The sequence below is a fragment of the Anser cygnoides genome, chromosome 2 (genome assembly GCF_040182565.1).
Source record: "Anser cygnoides isolate HZ-2024a breed goose chromosome 2, Taihu_goose_T2T_genome, whole genome shotgun sequence".
Taxonomy (NCBI): Eukaryota; Metazoa; Chordata; class Aves; order Anseriformes; family Anatidae; genus Anser; species Anser cygnoides.
Window position 1 is genome coordinate 144,444,973 of NC_089874.1, and position 15,629 is coordinate 144,460,601.

Sequence of the window (15,629 nt, forward strand, 5' to 3'; positions counted from 1 at the left end):
AGTCATAGTAATCCTGTGCAAGTGTTTTTGTTTTAATTTGCTCTAGGCATGCCAAATGAAGTCCCAGTGTAGGTACAGGAAGGAAACAGAATATTGAACAGTGCAAGCATGTGAACTTGATTTAGGGAAACCACAAGAAAACCCACAAATGATTGCTTGACAAACATTTTGGCCCTATTCCTAATTCAGGGAAGACACTGTAAGTCAAAACATTTATCTACAGGATTTAAATTTTTTTAGACTGATTTATAGTGAGAATTCTAAATGATGGATTCACTTTCCTTATAAGTCATTTCAAGCTGCTACAAATCTTCTGCCAATTTTTAAAGCATTAAATCCTCATCTGTATTAAGACTACTTATTTTAAAGATGAAAAAAAATGTGTAAGCCTTTATTATTATTATTATTATTATTCTAAAATATAACAAAATACCTATTAAAATACTCTGGTGTTTTTTAAATAATATAGCAGATTAAAAGAGAAAACTGCATAGTGAAAGAAAGATTTACAGCAGCACGTAATTCACTAGCTTTCATTGTGTGGTCTGGCACTTTACATGGTGGTAGACACAAACACCTGCCATATTAGCAGGACTGCCAAGCTCCTTATAGATGTTTTCTGCTTATAGTTCTAGCCAACAAGTGTCCTGGACTGGCTTCTGTCCCAGACAAGGTCAGAGCACTCAACCATTAAACAACGTCTAACATGTTCTGATGTTTAATCCTCTACCAAAAAAGAAAAGGAGGAAGAAAAGTGATTTTGAATTTTTATTCATCTGTAGATTCTGAGTTTATCATCGATGAAAGGACCCAATTTAGATTAAAAAGGTATCCAAAGCAGTGCACTGCTGCCTTCCTTAAATGCATGGGTAAAAATACCCAACCTATTGAAAGGCATATATGGGATTATTAGTACATATTTAAACTTTATGGACTAAATTATTATAAACATTACAATATTCATTTAAAGATCAGAACAATTCTAGACAAAAGGAGAGGGGTTACCTCATACTGTACTTTAAGTGCTTGCACACTAGTCTACATTGTTGGTTTGTAGCAACAAGCTCAAGATCAACCATTTGTGATTCAGGGAATGTCTTTACTATGCAGATACCAAGGATGTTGGTAAGCATGCCAGAACCACAGTCTCCACAGTGTATATAGTCTGCATGTAGTTAATGGGCTAAAATTCTGGCAGATACACCCAGAGAAGTCATCAATGTGAAGCTGGTAGGCAGTCCACAGGCAGAAAGCAGGGCGGAAGGGTTTGAAGGCTGAGTTAATGCCAACGCAGAATTTTTGCACAGTTGTAAGGACACAGCTATAAACACCGTACTACTAACATGACATTTTCAATGCAGTACACACAAGTTAGTAGAAGTCATCCTTGTGATAACTTTGGAGGGTGATCTTTGGAGCAACTAGCAAGAAAGTCCAATACCATGGGAAAATGTTATCAGCACTCAGAGCTGTCCCCTTGGCTTCCTTCATCTCCCTAAACAGTGACAATTTCACCCTCACTGCCCCTCCCCTCCTCAACAGCCACTGTTTCCCCAGTAGCTGACCTTACCTTTATGGGACACTGAGAGGACTCTTCTTGCCTATGCTGTCACTATGACCCAAGGACAATCATCTGTCAAACACCATGAGGCATTGCACTCACACAAACACACACAGACTCCAAAGTAAGCCATTCAATTAGCATAATACTTTAAAGCAATCTTTTTTTTTCTCCTTTTTATCTTCTCTTCTCAAAAAAAAAAAAAAAAAGGAATATTATTAAGGTCCTTTTAAAAAGAAATGAATCACTTATTTTTGATGCAGGGTTTGAAGACACTTTAAGCTAATAAACTGTTGAAGCTAGAGAAATGAAAGAAAAATTGCAAGTTACATTTTTATGCATATAAAATGAGGGATATAAATGTTATGGAAGGTAATAAAGAGCAAAAAATTAGAACTGACAGTAACATTTGTATAGATGATGAAGGGATATTTTCTATTGAATGTCAGGATGCTAGTAAGTATCCCTTAGGAAATATAAAATGAAGGTCTCTTTTTCTAACCCGAAATATAAAATTACTATAAATGAGATAGTTGCCAGTGGTTGTGAGTATTACGGAAGGCAACGATATATTAGGCCTCTTAAGATATGTCAGAGCTGTGCATTGCATTGTGGTACTCCAGGTAACTAAGCCTGCTTTAAATATGTGAGTATGTCTCCACAGAATACCTATCGGGATATTAGGTTGGGTCCCAGAGCAATCTAGCTGTGTCAGTATGGTGTTACCTCTGGGCTAATCAGTCCTGGCACAGTGTTGCATTGATGTGATTTTTAAGCTATCTCGGATGGAATTAGTTCAGCTATCTCTGCGCAGCACTACCTTGCAGACTGCTAATACAACCTTAATGTCTGAAAAAACATCTGTTAAAGCAATCAGACTCCTCACTTGACTAACAGGAACATGCTCCGGATCACCTCTTGCTGTGTTATCACTAGGGCAAGACAGAAACAGGTGCTAGCAGAAACCCCTCAACACACTCACACACATTCCCACATTTTCTTGCTAAAAACGGGGAGCCTCCAGGAAAAAAATAATTCAGTGATACCAGCTGACTTGTGCTGCCTGTATTGATTGATAACAGTGTCTGCAAATGGTGATATAGCAGAAACACAGAGTAGCTTCCATAGTGCCATTGTCTTTGTGTTACCAGTGGAGGGTAAATATACCAGAAGCATTAGTGTTACAGTGCTTTCAGGTAACCGCTGTTTTTCTGTGCAGTCCACCTTCTGGGGATTGTCTATGAACTTTAATAAGGCTAAGAAAATCCAATGCTAATCTGTATATACAATTCCAACTTTGATGTAACATCTCTGTTTTGAGTTGAACAGCTTCTGCAGAACTACTTTTATTCTTCTTGACCTTTCAGTAATGTTTAAGTGTCTCCATATTTCATGTCATGTTAATTATTTGTCTATTCATATTAATCAGAGCTGTATTGACCTTTGCTCATAGTAATCTCCCACCCTAATTATACTCATGGTTTAATGAATCCTAATTCATTAGTAAACTATAATGACTTGACATTCACGGGCTTCCAAAGGCCTATAATAAAACCAAATTCACTTTAGAAATACATTTTAAATATCTTAGTATAATTATAAAATGCCTATAGAGAGTAACATTGGTAATATTCGTTACTGCTTTGTTCTGTTTGCAGGGTTCCCTCCCTCCTGTCTGGCCCACTTGCAGGACACCACTGTATTTTTCTCTTGGAGGTAAAGAGCTCATGACCTTGTTCGGGGTTACTCCAAGTAGTGCTCTGCCAGAAGGACAAGCTGGCCTTTCTCCATGTGTAAATTAGGTTTCGGCTACCCTTCCAGCTTCCTAGCCTCAGCTGGCTCATTCACCTTAGCCCCAAAAGCATTCTAAAAAAAAAGTCTCCTTTTCATTTTTCAATTTTTTTTTCAAATGTTTTGTTTTCACCAAAAAAACTCCCAAGGATCTTTTTAGAGAAGGACAAGAAAACATGTTTCATCATTTTAAATTGAGCTAATATTTAGCTTTTTCTGTTCTCTGCAGCCAAATATCTGTCCCCTACAAGAAAAGTAGGATTTATATCTTTATATTTAAATCTACTCATTCCGCTATTTCTCTGCTACTAGATCATCTCCCTATCAGCTTCATCATTACAGCATTTTATAATAGAAGTTAATATAAAAGAGGAAAATAATAATTTTATGATAGAAGATAATAATTTTCTATATGTTATTGCAGACTTACTTGTGGCCATATTCTGATTCAACTAAACTTTCTGTGTGGGAGGAAGTGAGTCAACTGTTGACTCTATGTCAGAATTTAGGAGGGATTATCTGTCAGGGAGAAAGAAGAATGTCTGGAATACTACAGTTTATCCTTTGCTTCAGTCTATTGTATTTTTTCAAGCTGGAATACAACCCAGGTTATTTATATCAGTGCAACAAAGAATGAGAACTTCTGTAAAGGTACCAAATGTTCTTTTTAAGTCCAGGGCAACATGACATTAACAAATAAGAAAGTAAAACAAGTATTTTCCTTACCTTTTTAGGATCTGACACATTGTTAATATAAATAGTGTAGACCCCGCTTTTGTTAAAACCAGATTGGTATACATCTGCGCAGTCTCTGAAAGGCTTTTCTTCCTCCTTTTTTGCATTCTTAAGTAAAACTGCAAAAGAGAAAAATATGATAACATAAGTTACAACAGCAATCTTAAGCATTTCTATATCAAAGAGACTCACTTTTGCACACTGCATTCCTTTTAAACTTACACAGTAATAACTATACTGTGGTCCTTCCACAGTCAATGCATTTGTTAAATTCTGTTAAAGAACTACTATGAAACTTTCAGACAGATGGCAGAGGAGGCACCAGCAGAAGTCTGTCACAATGCAAATAGCTAAACAGAGCATCCTGTCTACAGAGAGATGAACACAGCAGATTCCTTCTGAGTGCAAAGGTCTGTGGAGCTGCAGGTGTTGTGCCTGACTAAAGCTTTATCTGGGAGGTTGCCAAAGAATGCCCCAGAAGCAGCATGTGGAGGTGGACAAGCATGTTCAGTGCTGTGATCCGAGACAAACTTCACCTGAGACAGCAACACAGAACGCCAGAAGGAGAGAGAGCCTATGCTCTTTCTTCATGAAGTACTGCCTTTTGAGCAGCCCAGGGGCTGAGTTGTTTGATTACCTTTTTTTTTTTTTTGGCAGAGAATTATTTCATTATGTTGATGTCTGCAATATACAAGTTGCTAGGTACAACTTATTGAAAAAAAAAAAAAAAAGAAAAATCAGTGCTACTCAAGTCCATCATGTTTAGTCTTTTTATGGCTCAGAGCAGGAAAACAACTAATATTAGAACACCAGTGCAGATCTTGATCCTGCATGTTGCAGACCACATATATAGTCTAGGCTGAGAAATCAGGAGGGCAAGTTGTTTGAGGATCCCGGTCTTGAGCAGCCAGGAGATTCCCTGTAGAAAGAGTAACATCTGAGAGTGTTCCCTTCACTTTCACAAACAAAAGTAGCCTGACCCCACACGATACCGAAAGGATATGACTTCATTCCAACAACACATACTTTAAGCACATCAGTATTCCCATGGAAATCCATCAGTCTACTCAGATTCTTAAAGTTAAACATGTCCTTAAGTGTTGTGCAGGGCTCAGGCCAGCACTTCATTAATCCTACAATAAGGAAACAACATTTAAGTCCTACATACACACTCATTGTCTGGTGAAAGCCACATCTTTTTTTTTTTATTTTATTATTTTTTGGCTTGAAAATGTGAGTTATACATACAAAAGGGACTACGCCTTATTCACTCTCAATGAAGTGGGCCATACTGCAAATTTGGCGCTTAATGATAATGGTGTGCAAAAGAGCAACAGCCTTGCACAGCATGTGGGACCATCTGGGCCATAAGCTGGTATGCAGCAATGCCAAGGTTTTGCAGCTTGATATACTATCTCACCTTTGAACACTTCAAAGCAAAATATTAGCACGGAAAATTACTGCAAGATGAATTGACATTAATATCATTACACAGATGGGGAAATTGAGGAAGAAAAAGGTTATATGTTTTGCCTCAGTAGTTTTGTGAAAAGGCAAAAATGGAAAAACAGTGAGGAATCCATTCTTGAACTGTAAGATTATCCTGCTCTCCAGGTATAGAGACAAACAAAAGCCTCTTATTTGTCCCTTTCCATGCATATGATGTGTTTATTGTTTTTATCCAACACCATCAATAAAAACAAAGCCTGGTTCACATACTAATATGTGAACTTTAATTGGAAAATCAACTTCTTTGAGACTTGGCTGTATTTGTAAAAGAAAGGTAGTGCTGGCTACGCAGTAGGTGACACTCTTCCCTGTGACATGGCATTGAATGAGGTCCTCAGCAAGGCACACAACAGTGAACTCTTGAAGGTGCCATTTTTTAGATAAGACATAAAACTGAGGCCTTTACAATTTGTGTTAATTAAAGATTTCACAGTACTTTTCTGTAAGCAGATGGCATTAGCATCAGTGGCCGAAGTCCAGCTTGAATAATTACTTGGGGCTGGAGCCAAAGCCTCGAGGAGTTAAAGTAAAGCCTCTCACTGATTTCAGGGGGCTTTAGATTAAATCCATTCTTTCTAGCCTGAATTTCTCTAATACTGTTGTTTCAACTGTAGACATCAGTCTCTCTTGTCTAAAAATGTATTTAGTTGTGCAGGGGCAGAGTCTTAATTTCCTTCAGTCTTAAAGTACTTATATTTTAATATCTGTAATATATCTAGAAAGACAGTGTTACCTCTATTTTACCATTACATACACATTGCAAAACACTTGGAAATAACTACTTAAGAGTCATTTGTGGATACTGAAATTTGAATTTGGTTCCTTTTTAATTGAAAGTTAGACAAAAAAATCATGATTATCTCCCAAAGCTAGTATCATCTGACTTTTAAATCAGGTAAGATTTTAATTTCAGATGAATTAGAATTAGATTTGAAAAATGATTATCTAAGGAGATGGATATCTAGCAAACACACTTAGAAATACAACTTTTTCTTTTCCTTAGAGACTAGGAAAACAAACAAACAAACAAACAAAAACAAAACAAAACAAACAAACAAAAAAAAAGCAGCTGTTGTAATCAGAGGAAAGTGACGAGGACAGATAAATGCCCTGTATATGCTCATTTCTTTCTGTCCTCTCAGTATCAGCCAGCTGAAACACCTGACACATTTCACACAGCAGTTGTGGTAATTTCCCAATAACTTTCTTTTGAAGCAGTGGGTTTCATCCAGTGAACCAGTGTAGCCAGGAGAAGATGACTTTCTCTGGGTGCCTGTCATCCCTCCCCTCAAAAGTTGGTGACCCTACTGGAAGGAAAGCTCAGTCCCTTGTGAAGCTGCTGCTGAGCTGTTACAGATTGTAGCACAGTATATTTAGCATGACCAGCACAAAGTTCAGTTTTCGTTAATACATCAGACTGTAATTTGCAAGAACAACCCAAAGTTATCAGAAAATTAATACTCAGGAATGTTACTGGTAATGTTCTTCTGTGGTAGAATATGTTTTTTCTATGGTTTGATATTGTTTTTCTAACTTAATATACCATACAGTTTCCAAACGAATTCTACCTATCGTTAAAGACTTCTTTTTTTTTTTTTTTTTTTTTTCTATGACGTTACATAGACCTTGAATCCATTATACATCAAGTGAAGTTCCTGAATGATGCACTGGCTGACATATGGTAAATGTGTAAATAAACATTAAAAGAGTAGTAAGACTAAGTAAGTAGTAAGTAGGAAGCTGCTTTAAAACAAAACATGTAGCCATTAAATGTCTTTGTTCCGCTTAAGCATCTTAATTGACTTTCCAGTTTTCTAATGTTAGTTTAGCTATTTTCAGATACAATGTTTACACCAAAGTCTTATGTATCTGAAGAAAAAAGATAAGTCTATGTCAAGAAAAATAATATCACCATTTTTTAAACCTGAATGCTTAGCAAAAATCTGGAGCCCTGGAGGATTTTTGTTTGTTTGTTTGCCTTTTCTGGATGAAGAAACTGGAGATGAAATAAGTCATGCTCCTTTGAAGCAATGATGCCTATGTTTTCCTGACCATAAGGAGAATTAACAAGAGAAATAAATTTATTTCACTACACATTCAAAAGACTTCTGTTTAATTTTTAGTCCAATAACTTTCTTCCAGGCTACATTACCTGTGTTTCCCTACCTGTTGAATTATTTATTTCAGTTATCAGTCCTTTGGCTCTATTTGCTTTTCTCTAAAGCCCTGGATGATGAATCAAGCCCAGGCAATACAGCAGGTACCACCTGTAAGTGCCCAGAGCTCTGCCAGATGGCTGCTCCCATGTAGGTGCAACAGCCCTGGCAGCGTGGATGCTCTGTGGCCTCACAGAAGGACAGGAACCCAAAATGATGGGGTTTCTGCTAACCCAGGAGCTGTGAACTGCCAGGGCTGAGCAGCTTTTTTGGTGCTCTTACTAAATGGGCATTAACTTTCAGTAGGAAGCTGGGGTTGGCACCCGAGGTTGGAGTCTCGTCACTTTTCTTGGAAGGGCTTACTGGAGCTTGCAAGTGAGAGAGAGAGCTGTGACACCCAGCCTCTTTTCCCAAAACAATAGCCAGGGAAATCCCATCACTGGTTGTTAGCTGGGTGTACTTCTGGGTAGAGTGAAACTATTTTTCTGCTATCAAGCATGAAAATAAGTCACCAATTAACTAGTAAGAGCAAATAGCTCCTGAATTATTTAGTAATCTAAAGTAATCCACTAGGAACACAAAATATAAAATATTTATTTTTTTGTTTCATTCTAGCTATATGAAAATTATCTAATCTGGTCTCTACCAGAAAAATATTTCAAAATTAAAATGATTTTTTTTTAATTTCCGATTGTTGTTAAGAAAATGAAGTTGTTATCTCACAACTGTTCAAGTCTGTCAGATATTTAATGAAAGAATAGTGCGGTTTTGTCTGTAAGCAATAAAGAATATCACACTGCAGTTCATTATGTTGACTGAATCAATAAAAACATGCTCATATTTACTAAATTGTTTAAAGACTGAACTGCCATATTTGTGAAATCAGTTGAGTCTTATGTCCTCTAGTGATACTGCCAGTAAATGAAAAGCAGCTGTTGTTTTTTTTCATTATGGTGACTTACTTAGGCAGATATGCAGAGATTTCTGTAGTGTCTTAGTTAATTATTATATGTTAATAATTTTAATGTTTTATTTACATAAATCTAATTTTCTTATAAGAGTCAATAGTCACTATACATACCAAAAGACACTTAAAAAAATAATAAAGTTCTTGTGCTTTTGAAGCTTAGGAGAAGTCTCTCTCCAACATCTTATTGGCAAATATAACTAATCCAAATTCTAGCTGCTGTATCAGAAGTATCTGAGGTGAAAATTTCTGTCCCCAGATGAAGAGCTTCTAAAAATGAAAAAAGGTGTGTTTGTAAACTGATGTCTTTTTACCTACAGCTGCAGCATTCCAGGTCAGGGTCATTCAAGGACTACAAAATGGCAGTTTCTGTCTGTACCCAGACTACAAACCAAGTTTGCCTTAAGCTTGTCATGGTTCCAGACATGTGGTGGGAAATGCTACGCTTCTGTAAGATACTCCATATCTCTGACCTCTTTTCCGGACATTTGGGTGCAGCTGCTGTGCACCACCACAGTTCCAGTTACAATGGCAAATAGTGCCTGGCTTGCAAAGCATCAAATCAGGAGCAGTTTGCTAATGATATCAGAAGGATGTCAGTCAAATATCCCCAGTGTGGAAGCCTGGAACATGGCCCACACATGTATATATGTTCCCAGAGTTAACAGCAGGAGCCACAAATAGAGCTGACAGAGAAAGGGTGAAGATTATTTTTGTTTTGAGGAGGAAAAATATGCAGAGTTACAGCTACTCAGTTTTTGCTGACTTACAGCCAGAGGTATAGTGTAGTCTGTTGTTTCAGCGGCCTAGTCTATCATACATCAACCTCTGCTTGAGAACAAACGTTAAACTGCAACCTAATCACTGGCAGTGATGTCCAACTATCCTCTGCAACAGACAACCCTGTGATAATACAGTTATGCAGTCTATTGCAAATGTTCCATGTACCAGAGGGAAATGCATGAAACTGGAGGTGCTTAAACTCAGATTTGCTCTTCAGGTGTTGCCTACAAACTAAAATGATAGACAGGTAAGAGCATGCTTGTGTCCCTGTCAAAAAGGATTTGAAAAGTGCATTTTCTGGAGTCTAGTGTATTCAGATACATAACATATACTATGTTTTATTCTCCTAAAACTGTTTCTGGATTGTTAAAGCTGCTGATGTTACCCTATCTAGACAATGTGAAAAATATATATATATTAGAAAACTTACAATCCATTGAAAGGTAAGTTCCTCTTCTCTGAAATTAAAAATACTGCAGTTATTTATATAGATAGTATAGATAGGAGTTTATATTTCTTTTTATGCCTCTAGCTAGCTAAGTAAAAGTTTAAAAGCAAACTTACATGCACAAAGTACCCAATTTTAAATTACTATAGAGAAAGACATACTACAACCATCTGAACCATCTGCTACAAAACTTACTCAAAGGTTTACATTGTACCATATTAATACAAGTCTGAGTATCATCATCATAAAAAAAATAAAATAAAATAAAATAAATTAATAAGTTTCTTCTGGTTGTCTGGGAGTCCAGCAGTCTTTTCTGACAAGTCATTTTGTGTGCATGCTTGTGTGCACACGTCTGTTTATTGGGGAGTTGGGAGAAAGTTTAGGACTGGAGTTTGGATATATACTTTCCTTCCAGTGAAGTATTCACAGTGAAGTATTCATTCATTCACCAAAATGCTTTTTAAAGTAATATTTCTTTGTGAGATTGCTCTGAATCTGGCAAAAAGAGTTGGCCAAAGGAATACTGGGAAAAAAAAAAAAAAGTTCATGTTGACACACTGGAATAAAGTATTTCTGTTCTGGGAACTACACTATACAGATTTTCATGACTAAGGGAAGAAAAAAATTACATTCCACTGCTTGAAGCTCTTTCTTTTTAATTTGCGTCTACCCTAAAGCTATTGCTACAAAAGCTATTGCTACAAATTTATAGATTATAAATTTGTGGATTATATATAGTTTATAAAACTATTCTGTCCAGGCTCCTAATAACGGCAGATGAGTTATGAGAGTTGCTGTGCTAGCAATTGTAGCATTGTAATCTACAATTAAACCTACCCATTTAATAAACCTACCCATTTAATAAACATACCCATTATCCTGTCTCCAGCAAGAGGCCCTAAAAGTCATGGAAGTTCCTCACCAGCCTGCCCCCAAGCCCAGCCAACCCAGCTAGCTCTGTTTCTTTCAGCAGAAGAGAACTCAACAAGGGAGCCCTTGCCCATTGCTCCCATCTGCACAGAGGACATCACTGAGCTCCACCATCTCTTGGATTCTTCCAGGGATCTGTGGATTTTGTTGGGGTGACGTTCATGGTGCCCCTTTCCAGTTCCTTCCCTGAACATTTTTGATCTTTTAACCCCCGGTCTTCTGTTTTCTTATTGTAATTACCTTTTAATTACCTGCAATACCTATTACATACCCTTACAATTACCTATTTTCTCCTTATTTTCAATTTCGTTTAGGCCTTTCCCTCTCCAGGTTTTGCAAAACCTCCTCAAGGTTTTCCAAGGGCTAGTCTAACACCTGGCCCCAAAAGGAGACTTCAGTAAGAATAGATGACTGGGGAAGAGGATAAAAGCAGGAAAGCATTTCCAGGAATTACAGCATAGGAACTTCCTCTGCCAGGTATAATATCCTTATATTTAATAAACTTCAAATAAATTTTCTTCCATGAATTTTGCCACATATCATTTCTACAACATTTTCCTTCATTCTTCTCACTGCCTGAAGCAGATCTAATATACTTATTGGACTCCATATCCTTCATCATCTTTTTTTTTTTTTTTTTGAGACATAGGGTCCAACAATTTACACAGTATTTGATCACATTATGAAATATACAGTAGTACATTTTTTTTCTGATTTCCTTTCTGTTTCTTTGTAGTAATTTATAAAATACTATTTTCATTTCAACCATTAACAGGCAAGAAGCACATCCTGTGTTTTTCCCTCAAGATTTACTTGGGAGGTTACCTTGAACTTACATGGCTATTTAAGTTGGGAGAAAGCAGAACTCTAGAACTCCTTCCTCAGGCTCACACATCTGCTAAATATTTAGGATGGGAAATGCTGTCCTTAGGGTAAGTTTTCAGAGTTTATGGCAGTATAAGTAAACATCTTCTTTTATGTCTAAGGCAGCATTTAATTATTACCCAAAATCAAAAAGCAGGATCTCATTTAAAGACGTGGTGTTGTTCTTCCTGTGCTGTTGGTTGTAGACTCTCTCCATAGCCACGGAGTGAATCAACTTAGACAAGATCAGGCAGAATGTTTGTTTTTTGTTTGTTTGTTTATTTGTTGTGGTGGAGTGGGAGTTTCCAGAAAATTTGAGGGGGTTGTTTGATTGTGTTCAGAGAATCACAGAATCATCTAGGTTGGAAGAGACCTCCAAGATCACCTAGTCCAACCTCTGACCAAACACTAACAAGTCCTCCACTAAACCATATACTAAGCTCTACATCTAAACGTCTTTTAAAGACCTCCAGGGATGGTGACTCAACCACTTCCCTGGGCAGCCCATTCCAATGCCTAACAACCCTTTCGGTAAAGAGCATTGTATTGATTTTATTTTATTTTATTTTATTTTATTTTATTTTATTTTATTTTATTTTATTTTATTTTATTTTTAAACAGGCATATAATTCCGTTTGAAAAGCTCAATTAATTTGACTTATCCTGTGATCCTACAATCACTAGATTGGAAGGATAAGTGGAAGGATTTTGTTTCCACGGAGCAATGACAAAAGTAAAAATAGCCTTCTTGCCACCAGTCCCTAGCCCTTCATATGTACCACTTATTGCATGTGGGAGGCCCAAATGAATGCATGAAACTCTGTTAATACAACAGAGCAAAACTACCAGGCCATGCTGAAATGCATCAAGCAGGGCTAAGTAGATTCTGCCAGCATAGGAACTAGTGCAGTCTCAGATTTGTTAGGAATGCTAAGGTTCATTATATACAAGAATTTCAGATCAACTTCTTAAAGAGGGGAGGCAAAGAGAAAAGGTGTAGCAAATTACTTGCATCACATTAACATTTACAGAAAAGTTTTAGCAGCTAACGGAATATTACATTTCTCTTTTTTCCCCCTCTAAGAGTCTGAAGTAAGAAAGGCAAACAATAGCATAGCAAGAGCACTCAAGCTATCCAAGTACTTATTAAATAAATCACTTAAAGCAGAATTTCCCTCCTGTAGTGCTGCAGGAATTGAGTAGGTCTTGGAAAATGATGTTAACATAGTGAGCTTTCACCCTCTCCAGGGCATAATTATTTACTACCTAATAAATTATCAACAGTTATCAAGTTTGTTTCCCAATAAATCCAGCCTTAGTGACTGGTAACAACAATAATACTTCAATTCACTGTGCATTTGAAAGGCATCGCTTAGGAATACCATAAAGTGGTCCTCATTAGTGAGCTGAAATAGAATGCCTTATGGCCCATTTACAAAGAGATAAAGACACTTAATTATCCAGCTGCAATATAGTTCCTTAATAGTTTCTGCTTGAGACAGCAATTTTGTGAGAAACCAGCCATTCACTGAGAGATGAGAACTAAAGAAGTCTTTCACAAACTGCTACAAGAGAGATTAAGCGACTGGCTTTGTTTAATATCTCTGGTGTCCATATTTCTTTAATTGATTTATATTTTTCCACACAGGCACCCTAATGTGCATTTAGTGTTTCCAGCTGAATCATGGTATTCATACAAAAAAATTTTTCATTAACAAGCCATTTGGTTGACACCAGCAGTGTTGTTGGCTGGTTCACATATGCTGATATCCCCTCTAATATCTTTGGTGTGAGTGAGTAATACAATTTTCATGAAGCAGAGTGAAGGGAGATTTAGGGACTGAGATATATGGTAGGAATGAGAGTAGGTAAGTGATTTCAATATTAGCAATCAAAAACTGAAATGCAAAAATATATACATAAAGTGTTAATTTTTTCAGCAGTAATAAATACTGTTTTCTTGCTGTCACCAACAGCAAGCTAATAGGGATAAAATACAGGAATCCTCAAATCTGTTTTGAAGAGTTCAAGTATTTTCCTGCTGGCAGAAATTTTAAATGATGTACATTTAAATTAACTTATTTAAATATTGTATCTCTGTTAAACCACAGTCTGACTTGATTGTAACTAATACACTTTGCAGTATCCTATTATACAGCGTAACTTGAAAATAAAGTTATGTTTGCCTGAACGAGATATAAAAAATAAAATAAAATAAAACATTATGATTTTGAATTAATATAATTGTTTCTTCAGTTTTAGAAAACAGCAATTATAAAATTAAATTGTCCCAATGTAGATATTGATCATATACATAGCAGAACTACTCTTTTCTCTCTTTAAAGCGAATAGAGAGAAAAAGGAACTTTGAGATGCAATTCACCTCATCCTAAGACAACTTATTTGAAAAAAAGGTCCTTTGCTGACTCTAGAGGAAGTCTAGATCAGGTTTCTACATCTACACTGTCAACGTTAGGTGAGCCAGGCAAAACTGATTCCCCAAAACTATTAAGCTTTCTGGGCATCTGAAAAATGTGTATGAGCATAGAAAATCTCCAAGGAGAACAAGAAGTCTATAGCACATGAAAAAAAAAAAAAAAGCACTGCTGATGTGTATGTTAAACTGAACACCTACACAACTGTAAAAAGGCAACCCAGCCTCCAACTGCAGCACTGCAGTGCTTTCTATCATGTACTCATCTAGATTCAGCTACAGAAAGGTTAAGGGGGACACCTTTTCCACGCCACTAAGTGCAAAATTAAGATTCAGGATTTTTCCCCAGATTTCACAATACAGATAGAGGCAATTCAAAAAGTGGAATGCATCTATAATAGTGACAAGAGCTTTGTGAATTATGGGCAGATTTTTTTTATTTTTATTTTTATTTAATTTTTATAACAATCTTCTGCTACTTTTAGAGTAGAATAGAACAGTTCAGTTAGAAAGGATCTTCAGAGATCATGTAGTCCAACTGCCTGATCACTTCAGGGCTAACCAAAAGTTAAATCATATCAATGAGGGCATCTCCAAAAGCTTTTTGAACACTGACAGGCATGGGGCATCAACCACCACATTAGGAAGCCTGTCCCAGTGTTTGACCACCCTCACAGTAAAGAATTTTTTCCTTACTTCCAGTCTGAACCTCCCCTAGTGCAGCTTTGTGCTGTTCCCGTGCATCCTGTCATCAGTTACCAAGCAAAAGGGTCTGGCACCTTCCTCTCCACTTCCCCTCCTCAGCAAGCTGTAGAGGCTAAAGGTATTTCTGCTACTCCTTTAAGATGTCTTTAAAACATACTATCACTTGCCCACAGAATATCTAAAGCAGGAGTAAGTAGAGGGAAACTGAGCAGATGGATATTTCTGTATTCTTGGACAAACATATTGTCAACCTTAGCTGTGCTAAGATTGTGCTTAGCTGTGCTACCTGATTTGTCACCTTTGAGCAGCAATGTAGGGCTTAACGACAAAATTAGGTAACTGTGTTCAGATTCATGTGTAGCTGCTCCAAATTTGACAAGCCTGTTTAACTGTGTTTTTAATACATAAAGTCATAGAATCATACAATGGTTTGGGTTGGAAGGGACCTTTAAGATCATCTAGTTCCAACCCCCCTGCCATGGGCAGGGACACCTCCCACCAGACCAGTTTGCTCAAAGCCCCATCCAGCCTGGCCTTCAACACTTCCAGGGATGGTGCATTCACAGCTCTTCACTGGGCAACCTGTGCCTGTGCCTATTTCTTTCCTATATCTAATCTAAATCTACCTTCTTTTAGTTTAAAGCCATTCCCCCTCATCCTGCCATTCCACTCCCCGACAAAGAGTCCCTCCCCACCTTTCCTGTAGGCCCCCTGCAGGAAAGGTACTGGAAGGCCATTATAAG

At 37.1% G+C, this 15,629-nt stretch overlaps 1 protein-coding gene across 4 annotated transcripts in view; it reads right to left on the reverse strand.

Moving 5' to 3' along the window:
• ANGPT1 (angiopoietin 1) overlaps nucleotides 1–15,629 on the reverse strand; it is a 184,405-nt gene that overhangs the window by 60,950 nt on the left and 107,826 nt on the right. For all 4 annotated transcript variants that reach the window (XM_048068717.2, XM_013180022.3, XM_066990654.1 and 1 more), the window contains one exon: nucleotides 4,079–4,206. In XM_048068717.2, the coding sequence (XP_047924674.1) occupies nucleotides 4,079–4,206 (128 nt within the window). The remainder of the gene's footprint in view (nucleotides 1–4,078; nucleotides 4,207–15,629) is intronic.